Source organism: Chaetura pelagica, unplaced genomic scaffold (genome assembly GCF_000747805.2).
Source record: "Chaetura pelagica isolate M959 unplaced genomic scaffold, ChaPel_1.0 scaffold139, whole genome shotgun sequence".
Taxonomy (NCBI): Eukaryota; Metazoa; Chordata; class Aves; order Apodiformes; family Apodidae; genus Chaetura; species Chaetura pelagica.
Window position 1 is genome coordinate 2,089,210 of NW_009970717.1, and position 23,328 is coordinate 2,112,537.

Below are 23,328 nucleotides of genomic sequence, written 5' to 3' on the forward strand. Positions count from 1 at the left end.
AGATGAGAGAGAGTAAAGAAGAGCACTCCTTTTATTGATGGAAAGGGATTAGTGTTGCTGTGAAGAGATTTATTTACAGAGTTCATCTATCCTGAAGCAACCCTTAGGCAGGCTGTAAGGCTGTATATGAACTTGGATTTGGGAACTGCATGGTGCTTTCCTAGAAGCTCCTGTAATCTGTGTGGATAAAATGGACATGAAAGAGGGAAACCCAGGGAAACCGAGCATGACACTGCCATTATTTATGTGGGTTCAGATGTGAGTTTAGAAGCTTACACAAGGTACAGTAAAAGTATACCTTTGTGTCTGACATTTAATGTTTGAGTTTTATTATGTAAAGACAGCCAAGCCTGGTTAATTCACTCAGAAGTTCTTACCAAGAAACAAGAGGATATAAAGCTGTCATGTGAATGTGGGAGTTTTTTTACTGTATTTTGCTAAGTTAAGAAAAATTCAAATGATCCAACCTTATTTATTGTTTTGAGAAATGTAGGCCTACAATTATTACCGATGTTTTAGAATGCCTTATTAAAAATATGTAATTAGTTGAGAAAATAATCTACCATTATTTGACAGATATTTAAGCTGTTACATGAAAATCAAGATTATTCATAAGAAAAATCAGAATCCTAGGAAAGCTGTAGCTAGAGATGGGATTAAACAAAATGTCTTAGTATTTAAACATGGTATTAGGGCTGAGTATACTTGACAGATAATTGATAATACTGTTTGTATACAAATTGGTTTAGGTCATGGTATGCCATTGAAGATGAGTAAATCTGAACCTTAAAGCTGATTGACACTTGACTAGATCTGCTCCTTGCAGGTCAAATTTGTGCTATAATGCTCTATTCTTTTACAGTAGGTACTACTGTCATGACATTTTAAAATTTTATATAAAGTGGGCTGGATTTCCCTGTAGACTGTATTACCCTGTCATCACTTATAGAAAGTGTCTCTTTCTTGAGTTAGGTGACATGAAGTAGAATTGTAGAAAAACAAGGCAGATAGGAATTTATGAGTTTGGATAGGAACTTCATGGTATTATTTGTAAAGATGTGGGGAACTGTGGGTGAGATGATTGCCTGGATGTGCAAAGGTGTGACAAGGAGGTGGGTTTGGGATTCTGTTTGGAAAAGATGAGGATGTGACAGAGCAGAATGTACGTGGGAGGGTAAAAGGAGGGAACAGGTCCTGGTATGGGGATGTTGGATGAAGAGAAAACAAACTTGAAGCTGAGCAAGTCCAAACTGCATTCTAAGAGGAGATGGCTCACATTCTGTTTTTCAGCCTCCCAGTATTTGATGTCAGGGCTGGGAAAACCATTTCTCTAGATGACCCCAACTCATACTGTCATAGTCCTTCCTTTGGGTTCTTCTGTAGAAATATCGAGTGAGTAATTTTCTCAGGCTTCTTGGCGGGGTAAATGTTACATCTCTCTATTACCTAGCAGAAAAGAATTACTTGGGTGCAGTGCAATCACATGCTCAGCATTCAATAAAAACCCTTCAGTTTCCTCAAATAAATGAGATCTGTGAAAAACTTATGCATATTTTAGATTGAGTGAAGCCCCTCTAGGCTGAATCTGAAATACAAAACTAACTGGAAATGGCAGAAAAAAGGCAATTGTGCTCTCTGGAGTTAAGGGCAACTGATAGGTGGAGCAGCAGAAAAAAAACCTATTAAAATGAGTGCTTTGGAAGGAGTAGAATCAACTGCTATAATGTTTGCTGTGTCACAAACCTGCTGTTGCAGCTTGAACTGTTCCCATTACAGCCAAATATTATTGAAAGGACTTAAATAGCTTACCTAGGAGAGCAGCATATAGTAGTATTGCTGTAATTAAGCTTTCAGCAGCATTCCTCTGATAAATGTGTCTTTGGGGTCCTTTAACCCAGCTTTCAGATCTTTATCTGGCGCTTGCAATATACTGTGCTGTGATTTAACATTTGTCCAAAGATGATGATGTGAAACTGTTCTCTCATGGTGGTGGAGCCTTGTTCAGATCAGAGGCCCTTAGACCAATATATGTGTTCCAGAGTCCTATGGACAATGTTGGCTCTTTGCAGGCTGTCCTGCCTGTGGGGAAATGAGCAGCTGAACATACGAGTATAGTGAATTCATGGTGTTTGTGTTCAGTAAGAGCCTTATGCTTCCATGATTAAATAGTTATTTGGAAGAGGGCAGGAAGACCATAGTGGATTGACAGTCACAGTCTGATTCCTATTTAATCTCCTCTGCTTGAGGAGGAATGTAATCAGCACCAATTCCTTTCTCCTCACATGCTATTTTGGAAAGTCTCTCAGGTTTAAGAGAATCCAACAGCTTCTGAACATGCGATAGCACATGTGGCTGGGCAGAAGTTTGGATCTGCACTCAAAATTCTTCATCTGATAAGGGCCTTGGAGAAGATTGCTAGTCCATTTCAGTGAGGAGAAGAAAGACACTGAATAAACTTCAATTTCTGTACATTCTCTGTGCTTAGCAATGACTCAGGCATCCTTTTTATGAATGTCCTGTCTTTCTTTCAGAAAGCAAGGAAGCCTCAGGAAAGCTTTAGCTTCTAAAGGCAGCACATTAATGATACTCTGACACCCAACTGTGAATGCAAGGATGTTTTCCAGGGACATTCGAGGTCCTCAGCATTTTGTGCATTTTCTGAGAATTGATGGTTATACAGCTGAGTTTTCCTTCAGGATCTTGGTGTTATTAGCTTAGCTACCCTCGGGTTCAGTCTTTCCCATCTCCTTTGGGATTAATACAGATGTTTCAGAGTCCCAATAATAAATAAATAGTCATAGTGATACTTTTTAGTAGCTTAGGCAGGCTCAGCACCTGTTGCTTTAATGACAGCTAGAAGTTGGTCCTGTTTATAGTGATGCAATTCTAGGCACCTTTGAGAAGGATAATAATAAAAAAAATCACTGCATAAACACATACAGTGTAGTGTGGTTGTGCATGTTATTTTTCATTCTCTATCTAACTGGAGTCCAGTTTAGCCCCATTTGACTAGCCATTTTGTTAGCCCAAACAGCTACTGCCATGGAAACGAAAGCTTGTCCAACTATTCATGGTTTTTTTGGGTCTTCAGAACTGTCCTGAGATGAATTTTTTGTAGTCAAAGGAAATAGTAAGTAGAAATGAGTGTGTTTCTTGAGTCTTTTCCTGTGATATAAAGGATGTGAACCAGAGGGCCTCTGAGCCTGGTGGCTAAAACCATCAGAGGTGGATAGAAATTAAAACCGCTAATCTTAGAGCTATGCAAGAAAACCAGCTGAGTGTTAATTATTTGTTGTGGTCTAAAATGGGATAATTTGGGCAGCTGCAATAAAGGTCTGATGTAAGTAGTAAGAATGGCTAAAATAAACATGTTTCTTAGAGGCAAAATTGCAGTAATGAAAAAGCAGTAATGAAAAAGTCCCTTAACTAAATGCAAGTCTTTTTCCATCCCATATGGAGCCAAATGAGGTATGCTGGTCACACATTTAGTATATTGTAAAAATAAAATCTGTGCTTTAGTTTTCACCAGTGTTTTCTGCATGCAATAAATACTCTGTGTGGCTATCCCATGGATTTTAAATACTTAACACGATCATGTTAACTTCCAGATGTGTACATGAATACCTTGCTCTAACTCTCCCTCACATTAGCTGTTACCCATAATTTTTCTCACAGTGACTTATGAAATGCAGATTCTACTCATGCTTTATGCTACAGGTTCTCTGTTACTTGCAATGGGAATAATACTATATACAACATGCAGAGTTGTAAATATGTGCAGGAGAGGATGTTTTAATTCTTCACAGATCTTTTGCAGAGATCTCTTGTGCCAGGAAGTGTGCTGTAAAATACTGAGTAGTATTAAAGCTTTTATGCATATTAACTAACCCTTGTGACAATGGGGGAAAAGTGTGTATGTAAGGTTGCTATGGCACATGAAGGGGAAGACAATGATCAGATAACCTTTCAGAAGAAAGTCCTACTTTGAACACTTGATGTGTAAAAGCGAAAATATGGGCTTATGTGACTTACCTGTGATAAAAAGGTGAGTCTGCTAGGATACAGGCCCAGTGTTCTGCTCTTGCAAATAGGCTTTATTAGTGCATATTGCCACAGATTCTTCCTGAAATATATCCACATCAAATGCAATCAGCTTTGCATAAGTCTGCTTGGTGACCATGTAATATTCTGACAGATAGCATTCTCTTGGAAGGCCATGTAGAGGTGATATATGTGACACCAGATGGATTATACACAGCTATAGAATAGAATGCCCACATAATGCCTTGTCCACTTGTTAAGTACTTGCATCAACATCCAAAAAACCCCAGATATTTTGACAAAATCAAGAAACCCAGTTCTGATTAGACGTGATGCTTAATCATCTATTTATAGGTGGAGATTGTTTTACTACAATTGAAGAGGATACCTTATTTTTTCTAGCTAACTCCAAGCTCTTTTAGTAAAGGAAGAATAGGGGGATGGCTGTATTCTACCAGTCTTTTATGGCCCTTCAGTGAGGGTACAATGCTTTTCACTTACTCAGTGCAATCAGTCTGCCTGGCTTGATGAGCAGTTTTGCCAGATCTCTGCAGGTACTGAGAGACAGATCTGAGTCTGTTCAAGATGTGATTACTCAGTGAGGTCACAAGTGTTCACTGCCAAATCAACAGAATGAGATAATGATTTTGTGTCAGCATGAGACATAGCTCTGCTGCCTGGTATTTCTGATTGCCCTGCATCTAGCCCTCTGCTAGCTTTCTAGGAGTGTTCCCTGTGCCAGCTCTTTTGCACAGTTAACTTTCTTGGTGGTTCCCTGCTAGCCTTGCCTTCTGCTTCTGTGGTTGGTTGCTGTTGGGTACTAGAAGGCAGCAGAACTGGGAATGGCCATCATGTTTCAGACCCCTGTTCAGGCTGCACTGGTTGCAAAGATGGTCATTTTTACTGCTCTGGATCCTTACCTGCCTGCAATCGCAGAGCTCATGTCATTCCCACACATAGTACTGTTAGGAGGGCAGTGCACTCCTTGCCTCTGCTTGCCTCTCATATTTGCAATAGCAAAATACTCCAGGTTTGGAAATCATCAGATGCTTGAAGCTGGAGTAGTTAGCAACAACATTTGGGAAGCTTCATGTGGATGGCTCTCACTCAACTGAGTGATACATAGGAGAGCTTTGTATCCTCCCCACCAGTGTTACATACTTGTATGATCTTTATCCATCCTCCCTCCTGTTCAAACAGTAATTCCTCAACCAGGAAGCCACCTGCTCTGCCCTGCACCAAGATATGGTAAATCACAGCAGCGACTGACGTTCTTGTCAGCTGGTCTGATAAGGTGCACAAAACCTCCCCTTGCTGCCCTTCAAGCAGATCTAGGCTGTGCAAGCAGGGCTGCCTGTAAGTCATACAGGACCTACTGACCTGGGTAGAGGCTTCAGGTTGTCACTTCTGCTTGGCAATCTGCCAAGACTGCAGTTTTGGGAAGAAATCCTCAGCTACTGTCAGCTGTGCATATTGGTGAAATGTGCGCTGCTTTTCTGTAAAGGAAGGAGGCCTGGCTGGGTGGAACCTGTGGTCAGTGTGTGGGTTCCTTGCAGAGTGCTGGCTGTGCTGTGCACAGCATCAGTGGGAGAAAAGAGGAGCAGATGGTGGCAGGATGGGACCCATGTGCTTCAGGGAAACAAATGTATGAGCTGAGCAGGCTGAGGAAATATGTCCCTCAGGCTAGGCTTTGCTTACAGAGAATTTGCTACAATTTGATACTTCCATATAATAGAAATGGCTTTCCTTTTTTTTTTTTTTTTTTTTTTTTTTTTGCATTTGGGGAATCAAGTATGACATGGATGAGAGAGCTCAGTTTGTAACATGGGAAAAGAGTAATAAAAGAGTGATGGAGGTGGGATTGGAGAGAGGTGGTGGCTGCTGCCAAGTCCTTTATCACAGTCCTGCAATATTAGCTGTATAGGTGCTTGAAGAGGTCTGTGCATTTCAGCTGGGTCATTCTGCCTGTTCCTAAGGGAGGCTGGCTCTTCTGAGGCTCTCCACCTGTGTGGTGTCAGCTGGTATGTGGTTTATGTGGTGCTGGAGGTCACATGAAATAAGGAGCACTAGGTTTTTTTTTGCAGAACGGGAGGAGGGTATCACAGCTGCCATTGTGCAGAAAGGGTGAAAGAGAGAGGGAGACCAGGACTGGCTGTAAGAGTGAGAGAGGGGTGACCAGGAGAGGTAGTGGACTGGAAACAGCTGCTGGAGATGGCTGTGGGGGCACAGCATATTGCCAGTGTGCACTGTCACTTACTCTGGCATAAGCTGTATCATAAACATAGCTCAGTAAAATATTATAAACAGGCTTTAAACTGGCACAGGTGTTTGCTCCTATTGCTTTGTGACCGACCAGCTTGACCTCATCCGGAAGATCTGCAGATAGCACTGGTTTGGGACCCAAGGACAGAGCCTTCCCTGTTCTGAAGGGGTAGGGTAGGACAACAGCTTTATAATCAAAAGCAGTTTACAATGTCATATGATGGACCAGCAGGATTGCTTCTGACAAACAGGCAAACATTCCCCAAATAGGGTGATTGGACTGAAGGGAAAGATGATGTTTGAATGAATGAGGCATCTGGAGCTTGCCTTCTTTCCCCAAAGCTATTTCCCTGCCCTTTATGCCCTTCAAAACCCTTGTCTGAATGAGATAACTTCTTTTTCCTTTAGAAATACAGGCTTTCTGGCTTCTGGAAAGGTCTGAGTATTTTTGTGAAGCAACCCTTAAAGCACGAAACTTTGGTGGAATTATTAATTTTATTGAACATGCATAAGATGTTGGTGTGAGCTTATACAGCAGAGCAAAGAGTGGGAAATCGGTAGGAAATCCAGATATACGAGTCGCAGCCCGGGCGCGGTCCTTGCCGGAGCGCTGGCATCGGCTGCCACCAGGCGTTCGCTTCTGCCCATGGCAGCTTGTGCTCCCTGCAGCTGGAGGTTTGAGTTTTCCTTAGTTCCGTATATGAAACGACTCAATACCGACAGCATTAACCCATGCTAAAAACACCTGTCGTTTCTACTATTACACTAGGGTGCATTTTATACATCTGTGGTGTGGAGTGTATTGTGTGCTGTAAGTGCAGGTTCCTTTCAGGTTTTCAGCATTTTTCGGTTCTTTCAGGCTTGCTCTTTAAATTTGGAGAAGAAGGTATGGAAAGTTGTTCAGAAAAAAAATAATATTCAAAATTATAAAATTTAGACTCACCTTGCATACTGGTTTCTCTGTACTGCCCTAGTTGCATAACACTAGTTTGGAGTGGCCAGACATTGTCCCAGGAAATACCTGCAATGTAGGAGGTTTTCTGCAGGTCAGAGCAGCAGATGGCTACATCATGTCTCCTTTTGAACCTTTTCATTTGAGAATGGACTGATTGTGAAAGCATTTCAGGTCAGGCCTTGAGCTCTGGTGAGGCTGCCAGAAATGCTCCTTGGACCATTTGCATTTCAGCTGTTACTGACTTTCTGAAAAACCTTATTTAGCTTATTTTCTAGGTGTGTTTACCTGGTGAACTCCGCCTTGCTTTGTTTTGCTTCTTTTGGTAATTTCATGCAGAGCGCTGGCTTTCAAGTAGAGGTTCATTTTTAATGAGAAATGAAAGAAATGCAGAGATTTGTGATTGATTTGGGTATTGATGAAAGGGGTTAACTAGAATCAATTAAAAGTCTTGTGGGAAAGCAGATGTAACAGCTTCTTCCTGGGGATAAGTGGAAGGAAATGCTGTTTTTCCCTTTCCTTTCAGGTCGGGCAGGAACAAAGTCAGGAAGCTGAGAGAGGTCAGAAAAGATCCATGGGCTTCTATTGCTCATAGAAGAGGTTTGCTGGTTTTGTTTTAATTTCCTTTCCATGCAGACTGAAAGGGTGTCTTTGCTGTTTTGTTTTCTGTCATGATTTTTCTATGGACTAGGTTTAGGCTAAATCATCCACTTTGATCTGATTAGCCTCTTATTCAGTTCCTGGTAAGACTCGATGACTTGTGCTACAGTAAAACTGGGATACCTTCTTAAATGGGAAAGGTATCTCCTTGGTGATTTCTTATTACAGGAAGCATGTAAAGGTAAAACCACAAGAGTTTCATTTCTTACTCCCTCAAACCTGAAACATTTATTTTAAAAAAAGTAGGGAGTGAGAATAGGTCAGGAAAGATGGTGATTTTTCTTTTTTTCTGCTCTAGCCCCACTTGAAATATAATGGAAATAAGTATTATTTCTAAGCCAAATAAGATAGTTCATCTGCATGTTTACTACCACCATGAACATTTCCCCTGCATGTGACATATGCACAGGAGGGAAAATAAATGTATTTAGGTGGATCTGTATTCTGAACTCTAAGCTCCAAAAACCCAGCTTGGCTTTATGGGCTTTTACTTGCTCATTACAGTTAGTCCTGGCTACATGACAATACCTGTGCTTGAGCAGCTCTGCCTGCCAGGTTGGCTGAGCCCTTCTGGTGTTACTCGAAGCCCTGACTGCTGAAAGGAGAAAAGGGAAGAACCTGCTAGTTGAAAAACAAGAACTCAGAACATTTGTTTTTTTTCTTTTTCTTTTATAACTAATGCTGTTTTCACTGGATTTGCTTCCTAACAGTGTATCAGTAGTACTGGACTGTAATTGGCTAACACCCAATACAGTTGTTCTTTCTTTTTCTGAACAGTAGAAACTTCTTTTGATAACGGGACCTTAGCTCACCTGACCTATCTGGGAACTGAAGCAGTGTGTCGCTTGTTAATATTCAAACAGTTTTTCATTGCTGCTTTGATAGGTATCAAGGATTCTGATCACAAGTCATTATTTCATAAGACTTTCTAATGGGCTGGGAGTAAAACCCTTTATTAAATGGCATGAACTTCTGCGTCTGAATGTAATAAAATAATAATTTATGATGTATTTTTAGGGATAAGAGATTAAAATGCATATTAATTAAATGAATAATGAAAGCCTTTATGAGAATCTCTGCTACAAGTTGCAAGTAGCTGTTTAATCAAATTCGTTCTATGGAAAAATGCATTTCATTATAACATAATTAGCACATCTATTGTGTTTTTAATATGACTTGTGCTAAAGTGTATTTGATCTGGAGTTTGCTCATGGCAATTAGCAGTAAAGGAATTAGACTTTTTTGCTTTATTCCAGGCTTTGTAAATTATAAGTGGGGAAGATTCATGTGATTTTTTTAAAGTGCTAGAATAATCTTGGGAATATATTGTGGTAGTCATTATTAGTAGCAAAAAGAAGAAAAAGTAAGAAACTGCGCTATCTACAGCTGCAAATGTAGTGGTGGTTTGTTTTTGGTTTTTTGTTTGTTTGTTTGTTTGTTTTGGTGTGTGTGTGTGTGTGTGTACACTATTCTGCCATGTCCTAAGTAAATCCTGAACTGTGAGAAAGCTGGAGCTTTTTATGTACTACAGAGCAATCCTGCTTGCATGTCTGTAGCAGCAGATAGGGAAGCAGCAAATAGCAGGCCAAGGGTGGTGGTGCTGGGGGTGTTGAAGTGACACTGATAGACCACTCGAGTAGTGGGCAGGTGTGTAGTTCTGCTGTGGGTGCATGGTGTGTACTGACCCAGGGTGTTAGTACTTTCTGTGTCCTTCACCATTTGAGAGGAATACTTTTCCAGTAAGAAAACAGGGCAGGATTTTGGTAAACAGGTTTGTTAAAAATCACCCTGATGCCTGGCTGCTAAAATACCAAACATCTGCTTGGAAATTGAATGGGTCCTGTAGCAAGGGCGTGCACAAGTTTGGAGTCCTCTGAAGTCAGAGGGTTCAACCTTGCCAGCTGCTGAAACCAGACTGCACTGTTGGGGCTTTTCTCTGCTTTACCCCAGGAGCTTTACTGACAGCTTTCCAAAGAGAAAAAAAAGCCTTATTTTACAGCAAGTTCTTGTTGAATTTGTGTCTACTCTGAGCTCACTTAGAGCGCAGATATCAGTGTTTTTATGGTTGAGTTTGCTGTGATATACAGCTGGGTATTTTTTTCTATGTGAAACATTAATGCACAGAAAATCCAAACTTGAGATTGGCTTTTATGTAGTAAAAAAAAACAAACAACAAACAGTACAGGAATATAAAAAGAAACTATCCAGTGCAAACATCTTTATACAGTGGAAATTGATACAGTGTTCCTTAAAATAGCTTTATGAAACAGGCTTAAAAACAGTGATTACAAGTAATACTATCTGCATGATACTTATCAAAGTACTTCACTTACTGCTCTAAAAAATTTCATAACTAACTTAACTTCTTGATAACCAATACTTTAGTTACTGGTGAAAACTTCAGACTGTAAGTATTATTAGTTAGCATTCTTTATAATATACTAAAGTGGAACCTCAGTAGCGTACACTGTTGTCTGGATTAAGCAAAACAGAAGAGAATGAACACATTAAAACCAATGCTGTCATCCCAAAATGTACTTATTCTATAAAGGACGTGATGCAAAGCTGATTTGACTGATGAGCAAAATTCTGCTTAGTTTTTCTTTAGTTCATATTTGGAAATTTGAGTGATTGCATTGTTGACTGTAGCAGGTGTTAGAGTCCAGCTCAGTGTTGCATGGGACAACTTTTAACAGTAGTGAGGACAAATGTGAGACTGTCGTATAGTGCATTCCTATTTCCTGCCAAGAAAACATTCTGGGGGAAGGGAGTGTAAATTAGAGATTACATGAGTAAGTGAAAAGCAAATTTGTGAGGTTCCACTATACTGGCTTAGGAAAAAAAAAATAATTAAAAAAAATCATGTTATTTGGTTAGCTACCAAATTTAAATAATCGAATCAACTAAACTAATACATACAGCTCCAGCACAGGTTCTGCAGAATTGAGTGTCTGTGTGGTAGGGCTCTGTTCCTGTTGAAGGCAACATTCTGCATTGCCAGAAGCCAGAGACAAGCCTTTGTCCTAAGAAACCTGCTTTTTACAAAACATGTTTGACTGGGTAACTTCCTGCATGGGAAGTTTCATTCTGTTCATTCTGTGGCTCTTCATCAGGTGAAAAACTAAATACACATTTGCCAGGGACATAGTAGTTGCAGCTCCAAAACCTTACTTACATTTGTGGTTCTTTATACAAATGAAGGTGTGGGTGTGTAGCATTCTTATTTGGAAGTCTAAAATATTTTCCTAGGTGAAAAATACCCGTTTTACAGTACCTGCTTAGAAAAAAATCAAACCAGTTTCACAGTAATGAAGCCCTTCATTTGCTTGTCCCTGAAAAAATACAATTGCTGGAAGAATGTTGAATAAAAAGCCTATTCAACCTCTTTAGAAATCTAGAGAGACCCATGTTGCCATCTAGAGAGATTTACAGTATTGGAGTCTTAACATTCCCCCCATCTCCACGTTTCCTGCCCTGCAGGATGATTTCCATTGAGTAACACTGAGATCCTATTTAAAGAAAGAAAAAACAATTTTGCTCTTAGCTAGAACAAATTCTAGCACACCAGAAAGGTGCCTGAAACCATCATCAGGCTGTTAAAAATGACAGATGAAACCAGATTGTGCATCTAAAAATCCTGTCTAATTTTATCTTTAGTAACTCATATCTGTAGTAAAAGAGTATAAAGCAAGAATAATTAATAGCTTGGAAATAAGGAAAAATCATGCCTCTTTTTTGAAAGTGATGGAACAATTTCTAATATGAATTGATAGACCATATGTTCTGCCTCTCCTCTGCTGGGTAAGCATAAACGTGGAATATCAATAGAGATGTTCCAAGAGGGCCAGGCAGACCAGCCGGCTGGAGATGCAGGAGGTTATTGAAAACTTTGCTTCCCACTGCCACTGAACCTCTCTGTTCCAGTGGATTGTGACCTTGAATGTTGATGGAAACAGTACAGGAAAAGAGGAATGAAGGAGAAACTAGGGACAAAACACTTTCTCAGAAGTGTCTGTCTGGATAGGAAGAGGATTGTGTCCTTAAAGACTCGAGCAGATCCTTGAGCAGCGATTCTGGGGAAGACCTGAATGTCAGCAAGAATGGCAGTGCTGGGGGAAGTCAATGTATGTTATCTGTGTGTTTATTTTTAACCCTACTGCTGTCAGTTTTTTTTTTTTTCATATCTGTCTGAAATCCTAGTTCAGCTTGGGTGAAGAGCTGTGAGTTCTTTGGCCACTGGCAGGCTCTTGATGTCTACAGTGGGAGGGAGAAAATTCAAGGCTAATTTAAACTTAATACACAAAATCTTCATTTGGTTCTGATCCATACAGCTCAGCTAACATTTTAAACCTGGGACCCCAGTCATTTAGAAAGTCATAATCAATATCTGAGTCTGAGGACCCTGATTCCAATGAACTGAGAGATTCTGCAATGGACTCGGCACCTTCATAGCCGTAAATGTGAAGAGTGTCATATGGCAGCAAATCTCTGTCATTGTCGGCTTCATCTTTCTTAACCTCAATCATCATTTCCATTTCTCCAGCACCAGAAGTTATATTTCCAGGAGGCGGCTTTTGAACTTGTGCGTATGGAGAGGGAACTGCTTCTGGCTTCATGCCATTCTTGCGGACAGAGTTGAGTACAGATACATCATAGCTGGTGGTATCCATTTCACCACCACCTTCTTCATCATAAGTGACAAGCTGCTCATGAATCTCTGCTACATTCCTCCCAAGACCACTCAAATCCTTCTTGTGCCTTTTTCTTAGAAGAATTAGCAATGCAATTACTGAAAAGAGAACTTAGATGAGCACATGTAAATAGAGATGTAAGGAAGTAAAACAAATTACATTTAAGATATGTAACATGGTCTGAAGTACTTTTTTTTCCAGAGTGCATTTTTCTAAGCACTTCTTTATTTAAAAAAAATATATTTTCAAATACTGTTTATCTGTAGCATTTCTGTGATCTTGAAGCAGTTCAGTCTGTACTGAAATTGTGCAACTGACTCTTGAGCTGGGCTCACACAAGTACAAATGCACAGTGTCACAAGTTCGTTCAGTCAACTACTGCCTTGAATTGGTAAATCTTTTAATGCCAGGCATCGGATGCTACTTACATGGTAATTGCAAAGGAGGTCTCTTTGCAAGTAAGAAAAAATGTTTCCCCTTCTCTGATGGATTCCAAATGCAGCAAATAGGTACTGGTCTGCTGATTTGTTACACATTTATTTATGTATATAATATTTGCTGTACTGTTTAAAGGGTTTCCAGACTAGTTCTCCCTTTGGAAACAGGAGTCTTATTTTTATTGCCCTAGCATACATTTTCTGGTTTATAGCTGCATGTGAGCCTAATAACAGTAAATTAAGTATATTATGCACATGTGCCATAACCTTTTAAGTTACTCAGCTTTCCAACAGACTGAACAGCTTTGTAGCTGAAACTATGCTAACAGGCCAAATAGAAAGAGCGAGTAAGATGAATCAAACAGATGCAGTATTTCTGTCTTTGTGACCATTTTATAGCCACAAAGCTTTTGTAGAACTCAGTTAAGAAAAATAAACAAACAAAAACAATCCCCACATTTATGTCAAAGAACAATACAAAACTCAAATACTTACCAATGATTGTGAAGATACAGATAAAAATTGCCACCAGTGCTTGTATGCTAACTCCAACTTGTTTAGCTCTTTCCTCACAAAAAGTGAAGTTGCCTTTTTCGTTACACTTGCAGACACTGATGACAAGTGTATTTGTGCTGCTGAGCTCAGGATCACCGTTGTCTGAGATGATGACAGGCAGGTAGTGGATTTTGGCAAGTTCACGATTAAACTGCCCATATTTGACAGTAATATTAGCTGTGTTATCTGAAAGAAGTAATGACATCTAATTAAGTGATAATCTCTACCAGATTTTCCTTATAGATTATCAGTCAGTTGGTACATCTTCCCTGTAGACAGAGCCAGCCTTTAGGGAACCCACTGAGTGGCGACAAACATTTTTTTTTCATTAAGTTAAAAATAGATTGTTACTTAGCTCAGCTAGACCAATCATAGGTCATTGCTACAATTTTTCTCCCCTGTATCCTAGTGCCTCACTTTGGCTAGCCCAGAGCATGCAATGCAGGGATACACTACCGTAGTTCTCAATCAAGGAGAAGTTGCTGTCTTCTGTGGCCAGGAAGAATTTGAAGAAACCTCTAGGTGATACTTCATCCTTGTCAGTAGCTGAGATCCTGATGATTACCTGTGAGTATGGAAGTGTGAAGTTCTGTAGAGAGATTTCTGACCACAGACATTTTGGAAATTGGTGAAATGATCGGGTGCTTGGATGTGAAAACTGAGGCTAACTTTTAAAGAAACACATCTTTTGCTTGAGCTTGCAAGTAGATAATTCAGGTTTAAGGGAAAAATGATCTCTCTTGTCTCACCTTTCCTGGTGCAGCATTTTCACACACTCTGGGATCCTCAGGATAAACAAGTTCTGGAGCATTATCATTTTCATCAATAACTATGACGTGAACTTGAGCATGTGATTCCCTGTCAGAAAGACGTCCTGAAATCACAACAAAAACAGTACAGGTCTCTGAGGTGTCTGGAACCTCAGTGCTTCCTAGCCCCCACCCTTTCCACTGTTTGTATCCACGACTGTGCCTCCTGCACAAGAAATATGGAGAGTTTCTAGCTCCATCATTAATTTAAACTTTTCCTTTGACACATTCAGATATTCCCTAAAAACCATCCCCAGGCTAAATCATCAAGGATCTATGAGGAAGAAAATGACAATTGCTTATGTCTTCCCGATTGTTTGCACTGTGTGGCTACGGGATCCAACCCATCTCTGGCCCATCTCTGGCCGTAAGGCAACAGGCACAGACCAGGCCATGTCTATATTATTAAATATCTCACTGTCCAGAAAAGACTGCCTCCCCAGACTGACTTGGGACAGTCCCCTGGGCCTGCCCTGCTCCCCAGACCCAAGCAAAGCTATGCAGAGATGTCTGTGCAGCAATGCACTGGGTTGACAGTGTGGGAGGGGGAGTTTGTGCAACTCCATGTGAGTGAGCGAAGCTGGCTAGGATGTTTCTGCTCTAAACACAGGCTTATCCCCGTTTCCCGAGCTGCCTTCTCTTCTCATGCCCTTTTTACTCCTTGTAACAACCTGAATGCAATTTTCATTATAGCTACAGGCCAAATCTTAAAACTGAATTTCAGCTGTTAGTAGCTACTCATTTGATTTGGAAGGTTATTGTGCAAACCCTACAAGCATCCCTTTCATTTATAGTTTAGTGGAAACAGGCTGTCAGGTTGTAGCTTTTCTTTTTGGTGAGCTACAGTCCTGCTGTAAAGTTGTACTCTGTTTTCTTTCAAATAGGGAAGTAGATAACACTTACCATCTTCAAGGATTTCCTGAGCTGCTACTGTGATGTTGTATGATGAACTGAATTCTCTGTCCAGGGGCTTGGGAAGTTGAATAATTCCAGTATCAGATACCCTAATATAGTCCCCACTGGGACTAGCTCTTCGTCGAATAAATCTGTTTTTTGTTTAAAAAGGGATATATCAATGAAAAGGTGGTAATACTGTGTTTCATAGAGTCATAGAGATTCATAGAGTCTTAGGGGCTGGAAGGGACCTCGAGAGATCATCTGGTCCAACCCCCCTGCCAGAGCAGGGTCACCTAGAGTACATCACACAGGAACTCATCCAGGTGGGTTTTGAATGTCTCCAGTGAGGGAGACTCCACAACCTCCCTGGGCAGTCTGTTCCAGTGCTCTGTCACTCTCACAGTAAAAAAATTTTTTCGGATATTCACCTTGAACTTCCTATGCTCCAATTTACACCCATTACCCCTTGTCCTATCACTGGTCATCACCGAGAAAAGCCTAACTCCGTCCCCGTTTCACTTCAGTTCCTCATAGTGGAAGGTCAGAGAATTCTTGTGTGACAAATTACATTAATATCTTTACCAGGCAGTCTCAGAATATATCCCTAAAATTCCACAAGCTGTGAGAGCAAGATATATTAGTTGGAAAAGTTTCCAGATTTTCTTTTCAAAGCACATGCTTGAAGAGTTATTACAATAAAAATATAATGCTAAATTATAACCATGTAAAGATATCCAGGATTATGCTTTTTCCTGTAAATGTGCAAATGTTTTATCAGTAAGTTTATGTGGTAATTACATGGGTAAATTTAATTTATGTTCATGTTTGTTGGTTACCATATATATCCATGGCTGCAGTGCCAGAAAAATAAAATTGGATTTTTTAATGTTTTGTTTTGGGTTTGTTTGGCCATGCAGATTCTGAAAAATAGGGCCAGAGTCTCAATAATTTAAAAATTCTTAGAATCATTAACAAATTCTCCACTTTAAAATAGAATTATTAAAGCTAATGTTATGTTACCTGATTTTTCGTTTAGCTGCATCAGGGTCGTGTGCCCATACTGAACCAAGTGTTCTTATTTCTGGATCATTTTCCTTTACTTTAAATTCATATGGTAATTTAGTGAAGACAGGAGGCTCATCAACATCAGTGACTTCAATGGTGACTGTTGAAATGCTTCTAGAACCACCAGATTTAAAATAACGAAGATCAACTGTGGGGTCTGTTGCTTCAATGTCAAACCTGTATTCTGCTACTTTTTCAAAGTCCAGGGGCTAGAAAAAAGATAAACACAGATATTCTTCCTTTAGAGATGCCTAAGTAAACTTTGCACTAGTAATGTGAATTTAAGCTCTGTGCTCTAATTAATATTTAGAAATATTACCAAATTGTATCTTAGCTAGACTCTTGGGAGTATATTTCCAAACTTTGCTTCCAGAGAGGCTTGAGCAGCTTCTGGTTTTGAACAGATTCATCCAGTATTCTAAATTTAGCAAATATTTCTTGATTTAAATAATTTTGTTTTTATAACTCTGTAGCTACCAAAACTTTGGTAGCTCATTTTTCTCAAATGTTGAGGACTAGATTCTCCTCTTCTGGGCCAGGCTTTCTTTTCTGAAGTCATTCAAGGCAGACTAGCTGCACTGACTGATAGCTGGGGTATTTGGTGATAAATAACATCTGCTTCCTTGTTTTTCCCATTGATGGAGATTATAAAAGGAATCACACAATGGAAGGAAGGCCAGGAGCTAGGACTCTAAGGAATACCCAAGCTGTCGCTCATTTCAAATTTTGGATCCCATTGCAGTATGGTCTGAAATTATAAAAGCATTGTGAAATACACAGCAGGTAATTGTGGTGTCTCTTGTTTTTCTCTTTGAGTAGATGTTGCAATGGAAGTGCTAGTGCTTATCTAGCTGTTGAAATTTGATCTCACATGGCTGCATATTTAAAATTATGATATGTGCATGGCCAAAAGCGTGTAACAAACCAGCAGAGGAACTTTTCCCACTGTGTGTTAAAAGGTAAGCTGACTCCAAATCACCCCTTTTCTGTATATGAGAGGTCTCTTACTGCTCCTCATCTGGGCAGAAATTGCAAGCAATGCATTCCTCAGCTCTTGGAAGGACCAAGGGAAAGGCTGCATTTGGTGAAGGAAAGCTGCTTACACCAAGTGTGACCACAGCTGAAGACTTTTCTGCCAGTGTTGGAATACTTGGTACATCTTTTCTTTAAGGTTTTCTCCTCTTCTTAAAGACATTTCTTGTCTTAACAGTTACTGAGAGATATTTGGAAATGAAAAACACATTCCTGTCCATCTGAGCATTCCAGGACGTGATTTGTAGTCCTCCCTCCTCTTTTTTAATGCTTACTTTAAGTCAATGAAATCAATGAACTCTTGGATTGGTAGAGCTCTGCATAATGCAGCAATGTCCCTTGGTACAAATCAAGTACATCTGAGAATTAAAAAGCAAAGAGCAAACTATAATAAAGGCTTCGGAAAGTCTGTGCCCTCTTAAGCATTTAAAAGGAATTAGTGGGGAAACTCTTAAAACACCCTGAGGACAGTAAGGGAGCTGTGGCTCAGATTGGAGCAAGTGCCAAACTGTAAATGGCACTTCTAGGGGAGCATTCAGGTGGACTTGTTCACATTTTCTACTTTGGATTCGCTGTGGAAGGGAGAGTTTCTTTGGCTTGGTGAATTGGTTAAGCTCTTAAGTAAATCACTGACTCTTCGAAACATCCAAGTATCTCAAATTTGAGAGGAGCTGAAGTTCATAACCTTAATATCTGACATAGCCCATTGCACTCAGGAGTAATTCTAGATGTTTGCAGGACTGGCAGCTGAAAGGGACTAGGAAATCACCAGCTCTTCTCTCAGAGGTTACAGAAAAGGGTTTTCAGGATGAATGTATTTCATTCCATTTTTTCCTGCCTCTAGTCCCAAATGGAGTCAAACACTCTTGTAACACATGAAAAAACAAAATAATCAACTTTGTTACTGGGAAAAGTACCTTCTTTGGCCTAATAATTCCTTCATTTGTGAATGGATTTGCTACAATTTCAAAGGTGTCCCTGTAGTCTCCTCTGACAAAACTGTATGTTGTATTTCTATGTTGTGGTTCATCAATATCTTCTACTTTGACTCTGCCAACTTCTCCTCTTACTGAAATGTTTTCAGGAACTTTAAAGCGAAATGATGCTGTTAAAAAACAAACAAACAAACAAATAAACAACAAAGACACAAAGAGTGTATACATGGAAGTTTAAACTTAGTTAAAACTTGTTCTTAGTTAATAAACATACAGAAAAAAAGATTTCATTGAGAATTCAGCATTATATATATCTACAGACAGCTTTTGATATATTTTTATAAAAGTATAAGTAATTATCAAAATTGTCAAGATCTTGTACAAAATGATGACACTAATATTGATTTTTATTTTCTCGTCTAGGTGTGCATCATCCAGGAAACGTAGCTAGGGTTGAAATACAAACGACCTTCTGAATATGTAAGTTTTTTTTGTCCACTTTTCTTAAAAGTTGAATTGAGATGAACTCTGACATACATTGATTATAGTTGGTTCAACCCTTGTTTTCCAAATGTTACAGCACTTGCATCCTACTTACGGTGTTTGAATACTGGGAAGTTGTCATTGATGTCTGTTAAAGTGATAATGACTGTAGCTGTGCTTGAATCACCCGAAGACCCTGGAGCATCTTTTGCTTTAACAATAATTTCGTATGTTGATTGCTTCTCTCTGTCTAAATCAGCCCTTGTTGTAGAAATCACACCTTTGGAAAAATAACATTCAATATTATTAGATTTTGTGGTATGTCTCTTAAATTTGACAGCAAATTTTCATCTTGTGGCACACATTCAGCTTTAAGTAGCATTTTTACAGTGGTATTTTTCTAAGGCTAGAAATATTAGAAACCTTTCTACATCATGGATGTTTGGGAGATTTTGTACAATACATTCCTTTAAACTGATCTTAGCTGCTTAGAAGCTGTCTAATGATGTCTACACTTGGTCACTACAGCATCTAGAGTTTGTCTGAATGTCTTCTTATCTGAGTTATTTGCTCTGGAGTACTAGTATGGTCACAAGATATACTCACATTATACTTAAAACTGGGTGAAATTTAAACAAGAAGGTTTAGGAAAGCAAAGAGTTGAGTGAATTATATTTAATGCTGCTTCAGAAATTTTGTATTCCTTTCTCCTGTTTGTTCAATGAAATGATATCTATCCTAAACTGAAAACATGAACTTATATTAGCTAGGCTAGCCAGTCTCTTCATCTGTTGGAAAAAAATGACCTTTTATATTCTTACTTAGTTCATGGCCCCTGTTATTGTGACTTATTAGTTCATTTCCAGGTAAAGACAGTGGCATTGTAGGAATGTGAATGAAAAATCTTTCTAAATTGTGGTAAAAATGATATTTTAAAATTATTATCCCCCTTGTCCAGAATGAAAAAGGCTTAAAATTGCATTTTAAGGTAAGGTAAGGTGGAAAGTAAGGGCAAAGTGCAAGGACATTTGCATATCTGACCTACCAGTGTCATCAACTGTGAAGTATTCGTCTCCTTTAATGACTTGGTAGGTAACTGTGGCATGACCTGTAACTGTTGGGTCATCAGCATCAACAGCTGTCACTTTGGTGACGGAGGTTCCTAGAAAAGGATTTTCAAACAGTGTATTTAGTATGAATTCTGCTTTTTAACCAGAGACATGAAGAGAAAATAGGGTTGGAAGAACGTACCTACTGGTGACATTTCTGGGACAGATCCGTTGAATACTTTTTGTACAAAAACGGGGACATTGTCATTAATATCATAAACCTTGATGATGAATTTAGATGGTGGTTCCAGTGACTGGTTGTTTCTTCTGTCAATAATGAGAGCTGTGAGCTCATACTCTGCTTTCTTTTCTCTGTCTAGCCTCTCAAATGCATATACGTCGCCACTGGTTTCTTCCACTTTAAAAATAGTGTTGGCATATTCACCTTCAATAATATACTTAGCATTGTTGTTCCTTATGCTTGATGTGATCTAGAAGAAAGTACAAGTCAAAGAGATAAAAACTGACTTTGGCATCCAGATGCAATGCAGTCTTCTATAAGAAGACACATGCAATCAGGACTTCTGCAAGCTCAGTGTGAAACCAGAATAGCCATTAAGACTTTTGATGTCAGCTGGGGTATTACTGAACAAACAGCACCACAGCATCTACATCCATTCAGGATTATAGGATGAAACTTGCAGCAAGAGTGAAATTTACTTGCTTGTGTGTCAAGCTTCTTTTTAAAAAAATCATATCTCATGTTTCCTAAAGATAAAAGATTTTGATTCAGTTAACACGTAGAAATCATTAACACCGTTATGTTTGAAGTAATACATGCCACCATGTTCAGTTTGAGCTACTCTTGTTTACAAGTAACTTTCTCAATTTAGCAGAGACTTTGCTTAGATTTCACAGAATTACGGAGTCAAATCTACATTCACAGCTACTGACATTGTGCAGCATTAGTCTCTATTATGTAGCATTTAGCAGAATTCCTGCCATAGCTGACAGCTTTCTTGTGTTTAGTCACGTACAATGTTTTTATAGTCAGTCTTTAGGCTCATGCTATGACAATAAGATTAAATTTCCACCCCACAGATTTTAAAATTTAAGATTATATGCAATGAAAAAGGGTAAAGGAATGAACATAAACCAGTTTTTAAATTTAATTTAATCCAGTCCCAAATGGTTTTTCACATTTTTTAATCTGCAGATAATCTGATGATTCTCCTGTTTATATACCTGAATCCAAGGGAACTAATAGAAGGTTTGAACTACAATTTTCCATGTGCTATATTAGCATTCTTATTTCAGCAAGCTATTTATCAATAATTGCTGGGTTTGACCAAGAATTTCTAGCTTTTTGTTACTGATGTTATCATAAATTGCAGCTGTTCAGTATTCAGGATTTGATTTATCCTGTAGCTGTCGTTTACTGGTGAACATTCTTTTATTTCTGTTTTCTATTTTGAAATGTGTCATTAAAGTTTTCTTCCCTCACTTCACATACTTATTCATGCTTCTGGCTGCTGATACTGCTGAGGTAGAGTTTACAGCTCTCAAGATGTAAGATGAGAAATAACCTCACCCTTGTCTCAAAGATAGTATAGTCTGTGCCTTCTTTCTCTATTTTTATTTACTTATTCAGTGTAAAAGATACAGACTTCCAAGATTGCCTTTTCTAAAGCTGAGGATGAGCACACAAAGGAAAGCATCCAAGGTCATGAAAGATAAAATCAAAATGTATCAGCATATTCCTGCAGCTGTCAATCAGTTCTGCCACGCTACTAGTGTGGCCTTTTTAAAAGGGTTTATCAAGTGTTCAATCCTGCAAATGCAATGCACTGAACACAGCCATTGCAAAAGTAATGAGAAACATTTCATTGTTGAAAGACCACAGAGCACAGTACAAAGCGAATTACTCTTATTTAGGACAGCTCCAGGAATAGAAGCCTTCTCCTCAATCAGCTACTGAATTGGTCTGAAATGAAACAGAGATACCCTGTGTTAGCTGAGAGTACCCTATGGCCTCTTTTCTCTCTCTCTTATGCTTTCTGCCAGTGAGCAGCACTGATCCAGAAAGGTCTGTTTAACTTTGCTGAGACAGCCTTGACAGATGCTGATTGTTGTGCATGGGAGGAAAACATACAAGTGCATTTATCTGAGAAGTGTCAAAGTAGTTCAATTTGAAAGACTAGACGGGAAGAACTTTGTCTGGGTGATATGCAGTTAATCATAGGATTTTATGAGTGCTGCCTTGAAGAAAATGAGTTTGCAAGCAGGTCACTACTCATTACTATTTTTAAAAATAATTTTCTTTCACTTTGTGAAACAATTTTTTTTTTTGCTAGCAGTATTCCTAAACATGGCACTTCTCTTTTGTATCCACGTTGAGAGATGTAAATGGTATGTTTTTTAAAGCATATGTTTTTATTAGCTGATCTGCTAGGTTTTTTAAACAATCTTGGGCTGCCAGAAAAATATTGACCTACATCAGCCACCAGACTTCCTTCCTACCCATGCACCTGCACGCAATGCAATTGTTTCTGCACTGTGGATATTCCATACTTGCCATTCTCTAAAACTGACTTGTATTCTTCAAAAGAATGAGAATCCCTTTAACATTATTCTTGATGTACTCCTTGTCCACATTCTTAAGATTTTAACACATTACTATGTTGGTATTAAGTTCCATTTCTATTTCCTTTTTTCCCTTCTGCCTAGGCTGCAAACAAGTGATACTTTTTGAGATACTCTGTCACTGTCTGTGTTTCTAGTTATTCCTTGCTAACAGACTACTTACCTTGCCAACATGGTGTGGTAATGGTGTATCAATCTCTTCTTTGATATGCATTTGGTTCCATATCCAATCTCTCTTCAGTCGTTTATGACTGGCATTGTTTGAAGAAAAGTTTTGGTTTGTTTTCTGACTTTCTTTGCCAGCAAATGCTGGAGCCAGGAACAAGGAGAGAAGTAGTATAAAGTGGTTCATCTTCTTCTGTAGCCTAGAAAATAATATAAAATATGAAAGCTAAATAAATAACGACAGAATCAGGTTAATCAGAGGGAGAGCACACAGAAGTACAAATGGACTTTGCTTCTATAGGAAAGTTTGATTACTTTTCATCTGTATTTCTTTTCATCTGCCTTAGTATCAAAATGTGAAATATCGGGCTTCTTCCTTCCATGAAACAGTTTTAACTAGATGACAACTGTAAAAACCAAGGAAAATATTTTAATGAAATATAAAAATGTGGAAGCTTTGAAAGCTAGCATAGAGCCAGCATCCACTTGAGCTACCATAGTTCATCTGAAGAGAAGATTCAGTAGCAAAGATGACCAGTTGTGCATTATGGGAAGTGTAGTTCAGCTGCAGGAGCATAGCTCCTGGGGAGAGCAGTAATGGGAAGCAACACCAAAGCTGAGTCAAATCAAAGTGTGTTACTTCAACTTGAAA

General features: G+C 39.0%; 1 protein-coding gene across 1 annotated transcript; it reads right to left on the reverse strand.

The window, feature by feature from the left end:
* Positions 1–12,207: 12,207 nt before the first annotated feature.
* Positions 12,208–22,863, reverse strand: CDH5 (cadherin 5, type 2 (vascular endothelium)). Its single transcript, XM_010006182.1, has 11 exons — positions 22,675–22,863; positions 20,071–20,359; positions 19,865–19,981; positions 18,935–19,099; positions 18,319–18,506; positions 16,325–16,578; positions 15,311–15,453; positions 14,348–14,472; positions 14,055–14,163; positions 13,539–13,784; positions 12,208–12,704 (listed from the first exon to the last, which is right to left on the reverse strand). The coding sequence occupies exons 1-11, from the start codon at positions 22,861–22,863 to the stop codon at positions 12,208–12,210; spliced, it is 2,322 nt and encodes a 773-aa protein (XP_010004484.1).
* Positions 22,864–23,328: the final 465 nt, after the last annotated feature.

Coding starts and splice junctions, on each gene's coding strand:
- CDH5 (XM_010006182.1), bottom strand. CDS start 22,863: ATGAACCACTTTATACTACTTCTCTCCTTGTTCCTGGCTCCAGCATTT. Junction 14,164..14,347: donor AAAATGCTGCACCAGGAAAG/GTGAGACAAGAG, acceptor CCATACTCACAG/GTAATCATCAGGATCTCAGC. Junction 12,705..13,538: donor CTGTATCTTCACAATCATTG/GTAAGTATTTGA, acceptor TTCTCTTTTCAG/TAATTGCATTGCTAATTCTT.